This window comes from Quercus suber, unplaced genomic scaffold, assembly GCF_002906115.3.
Source record: "Quercus suber isolate HL8 unplaced genomic scaffold, Cork oak 2.0 scaffold_89, whole genome shotgun sequence".
NCBI lineage: Eukaryota > Viridiplantae > Streptophyta > Magnoliopsida > Fagales > Fagaceae > Quercus > Quercus suber.
In genome coordinates this window covers 177,894-195,747 of record NW_027069554.1, presented here as the reverse complement: position 1 = coordinate 195,747, position 17,854 = coordinate 177,894, and the positions used below count along the sequence as shown (strand labels likewise).

At 33.5% G+C, this 17,854-nt stretch overlaps 1 protein-coding gene across 14 annotated transcripts; it reads right to left on the bottom strand.

Moving 5' to 3' along the window:
- Window positions 1-5,960: 5,960 nt before the first annotated feature.
- On the bottom strand, window positions 5,961-17,267 carry LOC111996523 (nucleolar GTP-binding protein 1). Of its 14 annotated transcripts, none has more exons than XR_010629279.1 (8): window positions 17,198-17,267; window positions 16,995-17,065; window positions 16,805-16,873; window positions 14,195-14,273; window positions 9,266-11,315; window positions 7,302-7,556; window positions 6,982-7,181; window positions 5,961-6,326 (listed from the first exon to the last, which is right to left on the bottom strand). XR_010629279.1 is itself a non-coding variant. In XM_024028510.2 (3 exons), the coding sequence occupies exon 2, from the start codon at window positions 11,289-11,291 to the stop codon at window positions 9,276-9,278; it is 2,016 nt and encodes a 671-aa protein (XP_023884278.1). In that variant the 5' UTR covers window positions 11,292-11,315; window positions 11,776-12,240; the 3' UTR covers window positions 5,961-6,326; window positions 9,266-9,275. The 14 variants fall into 14 exon arrangements, 1 of the variants encoding a protein (XP_023884278.1); XR_010629277.1 differs by having other exon boundaries at window positions 9,266-11,340; window positions 16,810-16,873; XR_010629270.1 differs by having other exon boundaries at window positions 16,810-16,873.
- Between the last annotated feature and the right edge of the window lie 587 nt (window positions 17,268-17,854).

Genomic DNA, 17,854 nt, shown 5'->3' with positions numbered 1-17,854 from the left:
GAAAAATGATCATGATTATACTGATGGTTGTGGGGTTTGCTTAGAATATAGGGAATAGAGAGAGAAAGAGAGAGAAGCGTTGGTTGATGGGTCTGAGTAGAAAACGGTTTGGAGGGGGACCTGAAGAGAGAGAGAGAGGCCGTCTTGTCTTTGACTCCATGACTCCATAACCTTTGTCTTTTTCTATTACATATTTCTCTTCACTCACAAGGTAATCATCAAATATAAATCATAAAGAGCATGAAGAAAAATATAACAAAGTTTGTTTTATAACCAAGCCAATGTATTTGCTTCCACTTCACATAATCTCACTGTCTCTCTCTCTCTCTCTCTTTGTGTGTGTCTTTCTCTCCTCCACACGTGTATCTGAAGGTAAAAAATAAAATAGTAAAAATTAAATACTGATGATGATGCACGTGGGGCATGATCAGTCCGTCCAAATCAAACGGTTTAGAATATAGTCAAGACTAAATATTAGTAACACAACTCTTTTTCACCACATTTTTTTATTACTCTGCCAAATTGGCAAATTATAATGTCGTGTTAACTGAAGAAATTACTTTATGTCAAATTTCTTTGCTTTATATTATATTTTTGACTAGTTTCATAGATTATAGAGTCAATGAAACTAACCTTTTGAATTCCATTTATTATTTCAGCATTTATGCTAATTTTTTATTAACTAGACTTCACAATAATTCATCCTTAAATGATACCATATGGTGCTTGTTAACATTTCTTAAATATAATTGAAATTTTTTTACTTTAATCTAAATCCATCACTTACCACTTTTATTTATGATCAATCACAATAAACTATATGTCAATAATGGTAAAAAAATATGTATTGTTCCACTCATTGTTTGGCTAAGATGCTCCCTTTAAAGTTACTTAGAGAAATTGAGGAAAAGTATTTAGTGGTTACTCTCCATAATATAGGAAAAAATGCCTATAAAAAATTTTCACTTGAGAGGTAGCAAAAGAAGAGATTTGGAACTTTCTCAGATACCTTGTTATTTGCAAACATAGAGTTTACAGTGAAAGTTGCACACCATCATCATGTTCTTCTGTTGACTACACAAAAACTTTATACCTAGGTGATTTATAACTATGCAAAAATTTCTGTGCATTTTTCATTTTTTTCCCATCGACAGGCTCTCTCCCTCTCTCTCCAATATATTACTGAAATATGAAAATCCAAAAACAGTGGGGACATAATTAATCTTCTAGAATGTAAAAATACCTAGTCCATGACTGCGAATTGCTTTCCATGTGCCAAACAGACCTTGTAGTAGGTTCAAGATCAAGTGGTAATATGAGAGTCTTAAAATTTCTCAAAATTAATTACTGGCAAAAGAACAAACAAGAGCCTCCACACCCGGGGGTCCATAATTGGTTGTCATTACATGGGAATCTTCTAAACTGAGAAACATACACAACTAACAAATCACATAAAATCTTTTCCAGAGAAATAGACCCTAAAACAAGTGAAGATTGGCCACACCAATCAGAAATATATATTGCCATGACACATTACACACACACACACACACACATATATATATATATATATATGCTTCTACATTATATTCTTCCTATGTTTCTGTCTCACTGCAATTTCTTTAGCAGCTACTCTATTGATGCCAAAAAGAAAACAAAAAAGTTGAAAGGAAGTCTAGAAGCTTGAGGGCAGTATAAAAGTAAACAAGTAATTGATTGATAAACTCTAAGAGTCCCCATTGGGACCAAAAAATGAAAAAAACGTTAACTCATCTCAAGTGGGTAAAAGAGGGAGGACCAAAGAGAGTCAATAATAAAATCTCGTACTTATGAATCATTATATGTGGCAACGTAGGATTTGTTTGGGATTAAATGGAGAAAAAAATATCAGCGTTCACAATTATGTCGTTAGTAGCACGTCATTGTGCCGACTACAAATCAGTCTCGTGATTAATCACAGTGAAAGCAAGCTATGCTAAAGAAAACAAAGATACAATGAGTAGTGAACAATGTCGGCAATTAAACAGAATACTTGAGCAGACTTAAAAATACATCATCATATATTATCAAAGTAGACAAGACCAAACTTGCTTAAACTTGCCTCCAATTGCCTTTTTATTCACAAAAGAATCAGTAACCCCAAAAATACATATGAAATTGATAAATAATAAAAATACTAATGGAGAGTAACAAGTACAGGAAAACATTATAAGCATTCAAAAGCTTCCAATTTTTTCCATGCTCTCTCTTTACAATTGTCAAGACAAATTAAGAAGCTTTGTTCTCGTTCCTTTACATATTGATTGCCTTGGTGATAGGCAAACATGGGTTTAGGTTTATAAGACTGGAATAATTAAAAAGAATGACCTTCCATTTCAGACATAGTCAAGGAATGAGCAATTACATCATCAAGCCCGTCTATCTTCTAATGCAGGGGAGGGCCATACGTACTAGAAAGATTCCATTAGAATACATCACTCAATTAAAAGCAGCCGCAATAGAAACATTGTTGAAAAGGCAGGGATTTTAGCTATGAAGGGAAATTATTTCCCCCCATAAATTTTTATTTTGAGGTAGAGAGTATCACCTTTTCAATGTTAAAAGAACATACGAGCGTAAGAAGCGACAGATAAATATGTTTTTGCAGCATCAACAACAGTTATGAAAGAAGTAGCTTGAAAAGAAAGGGAACTATTGATTGGTTCAGCTTCTCTTTTGTAGGACCTAAGCATTTATGAGTCCCCAAGAAAACTGTCTCTCTCTCTCTTCCAATCCTATCTTTCATTTCATGTATAATTGGCTTGCCCCTCCAAATGGGAATGTGCAGAAAACTTAGATCTTACCCCCAAAGCAGCTTGATCATAACCAAAATTTCTTTTTACATTATCAAAATTTTCAGTTTTGATTGCATTCTATGTATTGCCTCTACTTTGATTAAAAATGTAGGATAGAAGATTATTACATTCAAAACTATTTGATATATTTGCTTTTGCTGTAAATAGATGGATAGATGAATAAAGATAGAGGTACCTCAAATACCATGGAATTATCTGTAGTCAGGACCAACATGCATGATAGCACACAAAGTGTGATCAATGAACATTTGACAGATTGGGAAGGATTTGGCTTTAGTAAATTAATGTTGAAAGACAGGTCAAGGTAAGGAAAATTTCTAAAACTAGCTAAGTTCCAGTGTCCAATTTTAAATCACTTGGAAAGAAGTTTAAAAAGGAACTCCTTCTAAAGTGGCACACAAGTGTTTTAACTTTTAATCAGTGAAACCTGAATACACATGGACCATAAGATAACAAAGGAATTGACATATGAATGTTCTACGTCGCATTAAAATGGTCACGAAATGCTAGTTGTACAGAAGCAAATTGCAGCTCAAAGCATTTCAATTGACCTTTGAGGTCAGTAAAATATTAGAAAGCAAAAGCTTAAATTAAAAAAAAAAAAAAAAATTGTTATCTAACAAAAGCTAAACTCAATGTTTAAGTTTTTCAAGAGTCTAATTGAATCGCTTAACCCAGAAGCCTAAATCCGAACACTTCACAGAACTTATGGCATACACTAAATATTCCTTATGTTAGAAAACACATACAAAAATTGTTGACTAGATGAAGTCCACAAAATAGAAAATACATGTTGCACTGTGGGGAACCAAGCATCACTATCTTTTAGCTCACCTAACAAACATCTTCACAATGCAAAAACTTTAAGATCTACAAAGGTCAGAAGATTGAAGACACCTCTCCTTAATCTTCTGCACGCAAAAAATTGAGGCCAAGCACATTCAGCTTTCATTTATTGCCCTCACAAATCACAAACAAGATAATTGACTGAAGTTTCTACACTATTTATGCAACATCCAAATATAATACTCCAAGATAGAATTATGACTGATGAATCAACACATACAAATTGGGTGATAGGAAGGACACAAGTGCAGTGTGAACTACTGATCCTCCTATGCTCAGGGGCCTTTGGTAACGTTGTTTTAGTAACATTGTATGTATTTTTTAAAAATACATATAAGTGAAAAAGTATGTCAAAATATGTGTAATATTGTTTAAAAACTAAAAAGTGACTCTTTAAAAACCAAATATTGATAGCAACTTCTCCAATAAAAAGGTATATGCCAATATTGACTGACAACCCTCACAAAAAAACTACCTGTTAGTACGTCTGCATTAAAAACTTACTCTTGGTACTAGACTACTCAGACTTGCCATCGGTACTGAAACTAATTAGTTCTTTGAGACAGAAGCTCCATGAGCATGAAGAATAGTTCCAAAGTTCAAAATATCACAAACCCATGTGCCATATGGGACCAAATAACCATTAGTGGGCTAAATGATTCGTAAAGATGCTGACAATGTTGGCCCCCCACGTCACACCAAAATTGTTCTTGTTAGATGCAAGGTGACTCAGGTGCAAGTGTCTCTTCAGATGAGCAACACATGTATATAGATTATTAGCGCAAAGTCACATAACCTTTCATATGTCTGCTAAACATAGAATTCAAGTAGCTAAGATTATTTGTGAAAGATGTAAAAGAAATGCATCTAGATCAACTTAATCTTCACTTTCACATGCTAATACTATAGGATAAGTTAGATTGAGAACTGCAAGGATACTGTTTGTTTATAAATTAGCCTGTAAACCGAGAATGTTGTGTTTGTTTATCTAAAATGGACATCCCTCAAGGTCAAATAGTGGTATTGGGTTAAAGTTGATTCTATTAACTTTTTGCTTATATGTTTACTTGCAAAAATTGGCAAAAATATAATTGTAACTATAAAAAATAAAAAAAATAAAAAAAAGAAAAAAAGAAAAATTAAAAAAGGTGAGTGTAATACATAAACAAACATACTAAACCAAGCGCACTATCAAACATTTAAAGGCATTTATAGACTAGATAAGATGGCATTTGGAAGGGCAAAACAAAACTATATTATCTAGTGCTAGATGTTTTGCTAAAAGCATTAATTGGATATGGCCAAACCAAGGCAATTAGGGTCTCCATTCAGCATTCTCAAGACACAAAAGCACCTACCATGCAACGAGAGCATTGTCAATGTTAGGCGTTTTCCTTGTGAGAAATGCGACATCCAATAATTTGAGCTTTTTTTATTTTTTTTGACCTATACGTCCTAAATATCAATTTCCAACATATTCATACCAATTCTGAATTTCCCTGGCTTTGTCCCACTAGTCTCATCAAATTTCAAGTACCATGAGCTAATTCAGCAACTGAACGGTCACTTTTGGCCATTCACGTTATTTTCTTGCTAGGCGTCACATACTCGTCTCCTTACAAAACCAAAGATGCATTACGTACATATACATACACACGCAAGTAACACACTACCCCTTTATCCCCCATGTAATGTAAGATTGATACCTATTAAGGCACAAACATGCATGCCAGTATTGACCCCTAAACAATTAAAAATTTGGAATGATTATGTGAAAAATGCATACATTTCAAAGAGAGTATGCGATAACATTACAAAAGGTTAACAATTACTGAAAAAGTTCATAATTCTATATTATTATATAGACAGGCATACTGTAGTATCTGAATGATAACATAATAGTTGTCATTTATCTTGCTCATGTATAGTGGACCATTTCATTGTTGATTTTATGTTATTACCTTACTCTGGACCCTCTTCTTTCTTAAAGAAATCCAAGATATGGCTTATTTAACCTGATAAAATCTTTGTACAATCTTCCATTCATTGCAAGGTAGGACACTTCAGGTGCTACTGTAACTGAATCAGAGAACTGTTAAAATAGAAATAAATGAAAACATAATTTGATTTGGGTCTCGGAGTATCAAACAAACAGCAATTAAGCCAAATTCATCCGCGAACTCATACATATTTACAAGTTTAAGAGAAACAACCAAGCAAAGAATTTGACTGAATCAGAGAATTGTTTCAAAACGGTAATAGATGAAAACAAAATTTGAATTGGGTCTTGGAGTATCTAACAAACAGCAATTAAGCCAAATTCATCTGTGAACTCATACACACTACAATATTAAGAGAAAAAGTCAAAAAACAAAGCAAAAAAATTTAATATGAAGTCACGTTCAAGACGCTTAGGAAAAATTATAATTTAAAGCGTTTCTCAAACTCAAAATTGCCTCAACATTATGCTAAAAGAAAGAAGATAACAAAAATCTGCTGATATGCTGCCATGGTCAAGGAGTGTGCAACCTACAGCTAAACCAATGTATTGATGGAACAAAATTCTTTCTTGACTGCAAGTAAAACCAAGGAATGCTGTCTCCACGAACCATGAACCAACATGCCCTGTACAAAAAAGCATCTTGATTATTACTCTAAAGAAATCAAACCTCCTGAAGATTTTGAAAATTCCTGTCTCTAATATCGTAATATGATGTCAATTATAAGGGCTAGAATGGGAAAAGTAGTCAATAAACCTGACCTCTAAGCTCTTCCAATTGCCTTTCTTAAGGGTTAAACAGCCCATGCAAGAATGTAAGCAGAATGAGATTATTCCACATGGCTAAAAAACTATTCCAATGCAAGAACAATTTCTTATATTTAGCCATATCCAATAAAGGATATAAGCTGGTTTGCATGCGAGGAAAATAAAAGGGGATGCTCTTGATTCCAAAAGAATTTTGGAGAAAGGAAGAAAAAACGTGCACCTTACACCTATCGATATGATATTTAGCATATAAGAAACTGAAGGTAATCAACATACCAAACTTTTCCATACAATGGATGCATGGCAAAGAGCTTAATAAAAATTTACAAACACTGCATTTCATTCTCAAAAAAATAATAATCAAGCATCAAGGGAACTTCCAAATATATACTTTACCTAGGAATCTCGGATAAAATAGGTTACATTGTCTGATGTTTTAGCAATTTTATGCATAAAATGATTTGATGACTAAAATGTCTCAAAGTGGAACCAAGTTACAAGAAAGGTGAGTACCATCATCAACACATGTTCAATCAAGAACCAAATAATTGCTGCTGACAGCTTTGGCATCCTCCAATTTACCAGCATCCGTATAATCTGAAAATCTTAAAACAGATACATCTGTTCCAAAAGCATGCCGGGGAGAAGGAAAAAAAAGCACCCGAAGCCTTAGATAACAGGCACGCAGTGAAACCATGAACATACTGTTGTTCCTAAGAACAATAATTAATAAATAAATTGAATTTCATAACATTCAACATATCATATAAATGATTAAAATTCACATAAATTAGAATATATGATAAAATTAGAGAACAATTGAGAGATATTACCTCGATGATGCTTTAAATTAATCTCATAGCATCAGAAGCAAATTACCATCAATTCATAAATGTTTTTAGATGGTGGGGTTGAGGTGTGGACCATATCATTGTCTTGAGACGATGCACGCGTTTACGGGATTACCGGTGTAGTAGACTAATATTGTGCGTGTCGCCTCCAGGATACAACAACCCAGCCACCTTGCTAATTATCTTTACAAGCCTACACAGCTTGTAGGATAGGAAGCTCTCAACAGTATTTTTCTTCTACCCGGAAATATAGTATATACATAGATATATTATTTTCATGGAACTAGAATTTTTAACTCAGCAAAAATGTAGGGAGTTTTCTTTTTACATGAAAATGGTGCACATAAGAAAATTGATTTTCTCATCCCAAAACTGGACATTGCTGCATCTTCATATAGGCTAAAGAAACGTTGAATTATATAAACGGAAATATCATAACTTGCTTTTAGTGGTCAAAACGTTTTAAAGCAATAACTTCAGCCAATAAGGAAACAATTGATAGCTTTAAAGACTCCAACGTATGGAATTATTTTTAAACAACTAGCATGAATTTGCCAACTCATGAAATGTATTTGATCCATCTATGAGATATTATTATATGAGTAATGCTACAGACACAAACTATTCTACAAATATTTTACAAACTGACGATGTGGCAAACTCCACATCAACTTTTTAAAAACTAAAATGCCACATCAGATATTAACAAATTCTAATTAAAAAAAAAACCCCAAATCAGCTTTACTCTATCCTAATTCCTAAACCAAAAACGCATCAGACACAAAACCTGAGCTCTCTGCCTCATCGGCGCCTCCCAGCCTCCTTCATTGGTGCCACTTGTGTCCTTGCCTCACGACGGACGACGGACTATTCCCTCCTTGCCTCACGATGAACGGACGGCACCTCCCTCCTTGCCTAATCGGTGCTAACAAACTCCTAAACACAAAATGCTCCGGCGAAAAACCCCGGCCTGAAGCTTCTCGCGGCCTAAACACAAAACTCCTAAACAAAATGTTTTTATTTTTAGGCCAGAAGTAGTGTAGCCTTTTTCTTTCTCCTTTCCTATTTTCCATTGAGCTGATATTTAGTTAAGCCATTAGGTCTACACCTGGTTTGCCTTTCGCTGCATTAGAATGTAGTGGCATTCTAACACACAATAATCGTTGTTGCAAGAGATGCAATTTACTGCTGATTTTCTTTAGAGTTGTTATGTTTGGCTGCAATCTGCACACCGACCTTGTGTTTTATGAGAGAAGTAAAGGTTTGTTAATTTGTCTGAGATATTCTACTAATTAAGAAAGTTGTTGCTTAATATATGAAATTAAATACAAAATCAGAGAAGCAGCGCCGTGAGTTATGCCAGAATTCTGATTTGGGGTTCCGGCGCGAGGCAGAGAAGCAGAGAAGTTTGAGGCGAGCAGCGGTGAGCGCCGTCGTTCCGTCCTGAGGCAGAGAGGTTTGAGGCCAGGGTTTTAGAATCTAGGTTTTCTATTAGATGGTGTCTGATACGTTTGTTTAGGATTAATTCTGTAAAGGGTTTCTTTTTTGTTATTTTAATTAGAATTTGTTAATATCTGATGTGGCATTTTAGTTTTTAAAAAGGTGATGTGGAGGTTGCCACATCAACCATTTGTAAAATATTTGTAGAATAGATTGTATCTCTAGCATTACTCTTATTATATTGATTGAATTATAAATAGATAAAACCGATTTCATCATTCAATGAATGACCATTTAATCAAAATTATGATTTAAAAAAAAAAATATTCCAACACATTCAACATACAGTGTAAATACTAGTTATTAAACAATGTAAAGATCTCTTAAATATCAATAAAAAAATGCAATCTTAATATATATAGATAAGCAATGAGAAAAATCATGAGTGAGTTAAAATAAAAGGACAGGCTCAAGTGAAAATGAAAAGGCAATGCACATGGATTTACCTCTAGTAAATCAACGTCTATCAGTTTTTCCGGTAGACCGCTTCCCAGAGAACAAATGCTTTGGTTTCAAAGTAGGTATTACCCTATCTGCCTCACCACGACGTGCATCCTTGTTCCTCTTCTTGGAAGATTTCTTTGCAAGCTTTTGTGCCTTAACCTTTTGAGCAGAGTCCTTGAAGCCCTCTCCAGGGACAACTTCACCCGGTGGCCGTGAGACTGACCTTGCTCGGGATCTAGACCTCATTCGCAGCTTCTTGTTAGGTGTGTCCACATCCATATCCATAGCATCACCACATTCATTATCAGGTGACCTCTCCCTCTTCCGACCCCTCGACCTACTACGGGCTCGGTCAATAGCCTTAGATGGATCCAGCCCCAAAGCAGATAGCTGCCTTCCCATTCTCCTGGTTGTGAACTGCTTGTCCTTGTCAAATTTTCTTGGTACAATAGGCCGGCTCTCTGCAGTGCTTTTCTTGATCCTGTGCTGTTGAATGAGTAAGCTTTTCTTTTTCCTAATCTCAGCCAATGCTTGTTGCTCTTCTGGAGTCAATTCCTTGCCATCCATCTCAAAATCATCATCAACTTCCTCTGCCTGCCTTAGCCCTTCTTCTTGTTCCAACTCCTCAAGCCTTTGTAAAATATCAGGATCAATGAAGTCATACACATTGTGCCCATCAAGAATTTCTGGCAATACATCTTCTTTCCATTCATCATTAGCTAAGATATAATTCTTCTTCAAACTAGCAGAGTATACCCCTGCACCACCATTCTCATTCTCCAAATCCTTTTCAGTTTTCCTCTTTTCCTTCTCGGCTGCTTGCTTCGCTTTAGCTTCCAAAACTGCCTGAGGTATACAAGGTGGCCTTTCCTTCTGGTCCCGTGGCTTTGGTATCGCAACATGAAAACGATTTAAGCAATCATTTATCTTTTTGGATTTCATCTTTATTTCAACCCTCTGATCCAATAACCTCTCACAAGCTGCATTTTTCACAGCAATTACCCCATCCTCAGTCAAAGTACTCATGGTCAGCAGCACCCCTTGGTCATCAGTAGGCTCACCTCCTTGACCAATCACTGTTTTCATAGCTTCAGCTTTCATCTCCATGACCAACTTCATATCTTCCTCTGATATCCCTTCAAGTGGTTGCAAATCAGTCTTGTTGCATACAATAGTCAAAGGTTTGTTCATAAACAGAGACTTAATGCTGTGAAAGAGTGCAGCCTGTTGTGCAATGGTATACCCACAAGACCCCGAGATGTCTAAGAAGAACAACACTGCAGCTCGAAGATGTGCCAAAGCCGTGATACTGCACATCTCAATAATATTGCGATCCTCAAAAGGCCGGTCCAAAATACCAGGTGTATCGATGACTTGATACCTTAGGTATTTATAGTCTGTATGACCGACAAAGAGCGACTTTGTGGTGAAAGCATAGGGCTGGACATCCACATCAGCTCTAGTGATCTTGTTAATGAAGGAACTCTTGCCCACATTGGGATACCCGCAAATCAAGATGGTCCGAGTATTTGGGTCAATTGAAGGTAGCCTAGCCATATGCTGTCTGATCTGTTCTAAGTAAGCCAAACTAGGAGCAACCCTTTTTATGACAGTGCACATGCGACCAAGAGCAGCAACCTTCAGACACTTGCATCGGTACAACGAATCACCATACTTCAACAGCCTGACATAATCTTTAGCAATCTTACTAATCAGATTCCTTGCAGTATTGATTTGGCCAAGGGCAAGCTTGTAGTGATCTTTGTTGTAGAGCACATGGAGAAGATCTCCATAAAAAGGATGGATATCATCAAGGCGAGGAAACTCGTCGATGATGGTAGAGAGCTTGTCATAATAGTTTGTCTGGGTATACTTCACTTTACGCATATAAAATTGGCGGAGGCGAGAGATAGCATAGCCTTTGTGGACAACTGTCGGTGTTTGCCGTTGGGTACGAGACAGAATTATGTCGATGAAGTCCTTCCCATTTGGAACCACAGTAATGTTCTTAAAATTATACTGCACCATCTTCAAGGTTCAGCAGCTATCACCCTACAACAACAACAACAACAAAGTACTGAAAGTAAAATTAAATTTCATTCATAACTACACAGAAACAAAATCCACAACCCCATCTAATTTAATAGAATAAAAAAACAACAGAGACAATTTAGCATCCATCCAATTTTCTTTACTGAAACAAAATTATTCAAAAACTCCAAAGGGTATTAATACAATAACCTTATTACATCAATGGGTACAACATCAACAAGCTATTTCCATCATAAAATTACTATAAAGCGTGAAGTAAACCCAATCTCTCTCTAGCTTCAACCAGAAAAACAAATTATAAAAAAAAAAAAATCAAATCAGAAACCATTAAGACAATAACATATCCAGCTAAATAAGCAAATTCAAATTCCAAAAAAGAAACGCTAAGCATATTATTACACGTAAACAAAAGGAATAGTTTCTTAGAAGTGAAAGAAAGATCGAATATTAAATAATGTACCTGAAATTCGATTATCAAAGAGAGAAAAATAGAGAGAGTGCGTACGTTAGGGTTTTAGAGAGAGAGAAAATGAGGAATTCGGGTCTTTTTGGAAGAGACCCGAATTCGGTACTAGTAGTTTTATTGGGCCTTTAATTGAGCTTTTATAATTTTTTTTTTGGGTCTGTCTCTCGGGATACAATCAGGCCCAAATAAAAAAATTATATTATATAAAAAGAAAAATTCCTCTTGAATTAAGAGCTAAGAACTGGGCTATGGGTAAGCTGTAAAAGTGTGGGACGGTGGCTCAAAGCTTTCACCGTGTGTGTGTGTATTCTGTTTTGATAAACTCTCTTTTACCGTGTGTGACTGCGTAGTGTACTTGTGTAGTTAACTGGTTACTTAAAAAGTGTTTTGATAAGAAGCTTTTGAGTTTTGAGTTTTTATCTTTTTCACTTTTGATCTGTGACCTTCAGGTTCTATGCTTGTGTTTACTGTTTGATTGTTTAATGTGTTTTGATTTACTAGTTTGGGCTGCACGTGCAAGGTGCTTTGCCAGTACGATGAATAGTGATAGCCAGTATGTTGAATAGTGATATAAGAATAAGATCAAGTATAGAATCTACTATAGCTTTCACCCATAATATAAATCCCACATCTACAATAAATTCCAATTGAAGAAAACACATATTATATGTCATGAAATAATGAAAAAAAATATTATTATATGTCATAAAAATTGATCTTTCTCTTCACTCCTTATACTTCTAATTCTGTTTTTGATGCACACTTCTTACTCTACCAAAGGTTTAGGCTCTCAAGTATCCATTGTCTTAAGTCATAAAACCTTCATAAGTTGACATCGCCATATCACACAAGGTGACCACCTATTTAGGAATGAATGTTGTTTACTGCACCACACATACAATACAAATTAACAAACAAAATTTTTTTATGTAACATAGGAAAGAACAAAATCAAGTAATCGGCTGTATCTACTATCTAGCAAGATAAACTGCTAAAATAGAATCAGATCAATGTTATTGTATAGCAAAAATTTTGAAAAGTAATGTAACAACATCTATTCGCAAATTTTAAATAAAAATCTGAAAAAATATGACACTCTTGTTCAAGATACATGATGCTCACCATTAATCAAAATGAGGAAAATATAACATGTATAGTTGGACCAAATCCTTTTTATAAAGCACTAAAAAATAGAATTCCTTGGACCAAGCTGCAAACAATGACCAAGAGATCATGAGGTTCCTAATTAGTAAGCACCCATCAGAATCTATCCCAAGTATTCAAAGCGATTACAACAAACAACAATGTTTTCATCATTTTAGGATTCTTACTGTCATTATCCAGTCTACATTACGTACAATGAGGCTTTAGAGAATTTGATTGAACAATAAAAATCTGAACAAAATATTTATTTTTGAACAGTGAACTGAAACTCTTGGTAACGTTAGAGACAATCATTACAATGAAACTAAATTGTTGATAGTAAAAGTATATTTCTAAAGAACTTGCAATACTTTAGAAGGAAGTCTAAACCAATTCCCTATAATTTATATTAAAGAACTTGCAATACTTCAGAAGGAAGTCTAAACCAATTCCCTATAATTCCCTATTTTAAAAAAAAAAAAGCATTATTTTAAGGCTGTAGCGTTTTCAGTGTTGTTGAACCTAAATTGAGAAAATGGCTTAAACATTTACAATAACATAATGGCTAGTCTATATATAAAAAGAATCAATAGGTTTAGTGAGTTGCCTTTTTCCTTTTTAAGGATCTTTGTATATTTACTTTCTACTTGTAATATAAGCTTACATTGTATACACAAAAAGTGGCAAATATTATATACATTTGCAACCAAAAAAAAAAAAAATTGTACAAATTTTGCAAATGTGTACAACATTTGCCAATTTTATGTGTTTACAATATAAATTTTCCCCAAACTTGTCAACATGTGCTAATAATAGCCTTATAGACATTTGTGACACTTGATCTTGACCAAAATGTTTCCTCTTTCCTTTAGATCCAATTTTTCCACCATGTTCTATAATGAGTTACATACAATCATTGTATACCTCCTAATCATAAATTGAGGCAAGTTTTCAAGAACTCTATAGAACTCCAATTTATGATTTTCTTCCACGCTATCTATGTGGGAGAGTGCAACATCAAGTACACAAATTAATGTATACATTCATTTCTAGTCTAGCATTAAAAAAAAGGTAAATAATCTTCAGTTGCATTATTTCCATTTAAAACAGAATTTGGATGCATGTTTGATTCAACAACTCAGGGAAAATAGAATTAATAGGAGTTTCTTTGAATATATTATGTTGACCCTACGACTATAAATAGAATCTATATAAGATTTCAAAGAAACTATTATGTATTTACAACTTAATATAAAGGATAAACAAAAACCTTGAGATTGAAGACAGTAGCTCATTATCTTTGTCTAGGTCCTCCACATCAGCATTCTCATCCAACAGAACAATACGAGCTGCAAAATAGAAACGTAGAAAACTTATTAAATTTTTCCCACAAGTAAAACAGTAGTACAAATACAGCATCGGTTTGTCACTGAATCCTTAAAATTGAAACACTAAGCAACACAAATTAATAAATCAGAGAGAACTTTAAAAAAGAGCATCAAGAACTCTCATTTTTACCTTCATGTTTGTGTATTGAATTGATGTCAGTTGCATTGAAAACTATACATAAAATTAAATAGCAAATTAAACAGCAAAATTATATCAGGGGAAGGAAAAGAATTGAAACAAAAACATGCCAAGAGACTACCTAGATGTTCATGGCCTTTGTGTTGGACTTATGTTGTTCGTGGCTTTATAGACAATAAAAGTTTCTAAAATTTTCACACTATTACATTCCCCAAAATTCACCAAATTTGGCACACTAATATTACTGCAAAATGCATGTTCTAAAACCCAGATAACTTGTTTAAAATTTTAAAAAAATTAACAAAATCAAAATTATTCACATTAAAAAAAAAAAAAAAAACTTTTTGGGTAAACTCTATAAAAATAAGCAAATTTAAGAAAAATAGAGAGATTTATCATGCACAAAATCCCTAAGAAACTCGTGCCCTCAGGAAGTTACAACTAAAAATTATAAAAATTAAGGCCCCAAAAAAAAATCTCATTTAACCAAGCACAACATAATATTTACTTTATCCAACTAACATACTACATATATATAGCAGCACATTGATTATCAAAAAAATATAGTAGTACATTCTTTTGGAGCTAAAAAACAACATAAGAAAGAACAAAAAAGAAAAAACACTTCAATGCAATAATTATATTAAGCTTATTACAACAAATAAATAAATAAAGGAAAAAATAAACAATAAACAAAGAATCATAAGTAACCCCTGCTTAATCAAGTTCAGCTACAAATATGGAAAAAAATTTGCAAGCACCTGCAACGAATGAAGAAGTTATTAAGATGTTCTTCACATATGAATAATGGTGTCAAAAGAGTTCCCAAATCTGTTGGATTGAAAGAACCAATGAAAATAAAATAGAAAAGAATACCATAGAAACATCTTAGTAAAAAAACATAATTATCAATGCTATAAATAAAACTACCATTCCATCTACAAAAAACACTTCGACAATGCAAAAAACTATCATTCCATTGGATTTTGAGTTAAGCAATAGTTGCATTGCCACTTGCCAGCATTGTTGTCATTATTAGAAAGATTAGGATGTCAAAGAAGTGACGATAATCTAAATTTATTGTAAATCTACATGGAAAAGTCATTAATTTAGTCCTCATCACATGTACCCCCAAACCGCAATTCATTCCTAACATGTTTACTGGTATATTGCATAAAACACATGTAACACCTTAACTACCACTGTTAATATGGTTTATTATCAAAATTCAGACCTACTTAATATAGCAACTAACATAATAAAAGCTCTTGAAGATAGTATCTTTCCCTCTAAAAAGCAGAAATATGATGCAAAATATTGGCATATATCCACAAATATCAGAAGCCCAATCAAATTCCCACAATAGGCTTACATTACAAGTTTACAAATATACCAAAGAAATACCTCTACTTATTTATTCTAATGCAATGGAAGCTGAATAACAATTCAAAATCCAAAATAAGCAACTGGGTATTCACCTAAACTTCATTAAGAAGCACAAGATAAGAAAAAGAAAGAAACTTGGTGGATTGGGAGAGAATTGAACAACTTGGACTTTTTTTCTTTTTTTTTTTTTGGGAGAAACAACAACCTGGACTTAAAAAAGGAAAAAAGTGCGAGACCAACCACAACAGATTAATAGCTTTCCTAATATTTAGTTTACTAAAAAGGACTCATTCATTAACTTATAATTAGAAGCTTTTTAATGTAGCACCTACCAAAATGAATACTCATGGCAGTCTCAATTTTCAATCAATCTTGTATTCCCAAAATAAGCTACATTGAACAGAGTGACAATCTAACAAAGAGGCAAATGAAAAGATGAAAAAAGAAAAAAAAAAAAAAAAAAAAAAAAAAAAAAAGAGAGATGTAAACAAGAATCTACCTAAAAAACCATCTCTATAACTAAAATTTAGCAACCAACATTAGGAAAGAATTATAGCCGGATTCAAAATTGGAATCACATATATTATAGCACTTGCAATTCATGTTGATATAAGAGTCTTCGGATGCTCGGACTATCTTATGACAAAAATTAGAATTGAATGAAAAAGATGGCATAAAGAAACTGAAACAAATCCTCCAACAAAGAAAAAACCATAACCTAAATAATTTGCTTTATACAAATGAAAATCCGAAATGAACATAAATCAAGTATTCCACTGCAATGAACATCATTAACTTCTTCAACAAATTTTAACACCTTTAAAGCAAAAGCAACCAAATTTTTAATAGTTATCAACTTTAAATTAAAAGATACAAAATGTTATGTCTAGAATCAATATATCAAATATATATATATATATATATATATTCAAAGACCTAACATTTTTACCAAAAACATAAAGCATACCTTACCTTTGTAAGGATGATGTCCAAAAGATTAGTCACTATTTTTGAATCAAATAGCTCAACTTGGTGGCTGCAAATCAAATATAACAAATTAGCACTTCTAAAAAATTTGTTTAAACCAAAAAAATAAAAAAGAGGAGAGATGAGAGTGGGTGAGAGCGACAAACAGAGAGGGGTGAAAGATGAGAGACCTCATTTTGGCACTAAAGAACTCTGAGTTTCTTCTTTTCAATGGAACCAAATCTCCTTTCTTTATCAAAACCTAAAAGACCCGTATTAGCAAACAATCAAATATTGAAACCCACAAGGAAGTAAATATAAACATAGATCTTAAGAACAAAAAAAAAAAAAAAAAAGAGGAAATTTTGAATAAATAGAGAAAAAAAAATGATACTTATTGTAAAAATTAGTCGGTCTTTCTTCCCATGTTTTTTTTTTTTTTTTTCTTTCTTCCTTTCTTCCAAAGCCGATCTAGTCCTATTTTCCTAAAATGATAGAGAGAAAGAGAGTTCCAGATACCCTTTGGCCTCTCTCCCTTTCACTATTATATGTCTCTCTCTCCCTTTTATTGTTTTATATATTCAGCCAAAACGCACCATTTAGCACTCCACAAATGGACAAAAAAGGAGGACTCACGAAACCAAAATCACTGTAGAAATCACTGTAAATGGCATAGGCATGGCACGTGCAAGGCACATGTTGCCTCTTGGATGAGAAAATTAAAATAAAGCTTCTATTTGAAAAAGTATAAAATCATATACAAATAATTCATACAATACTAATCTGAGTAATATAAGAATTTTGATTATGCACAAGCTTAGAGTAGCTAATTTTTTTTTTTTTTTTTTTAAATATAAGAAAGAGAGAGTTCAACTTAGAGTAGCTATTTAAGATTGGAAGCTTTTGTCAATCAGCATACATGTACAACAAACACGATTTCCAATACCAAGGAAGCACCTCAATTTCTTAATTTTACAATTGAAAATAACAAATTCAAAATTATTTCAATTTTACACACACACATCACCACACAAAAGAATCTATAGCTGTA

Coding starts and splice junctions, on each gene's coding strand:
- LOC111996523 (XM_024028510.2), bottom strand. CDS start 11,291: ATGGTGCAGTATAATTTTAAGAACATTACTGTGGTTCCAAATGGGAAG.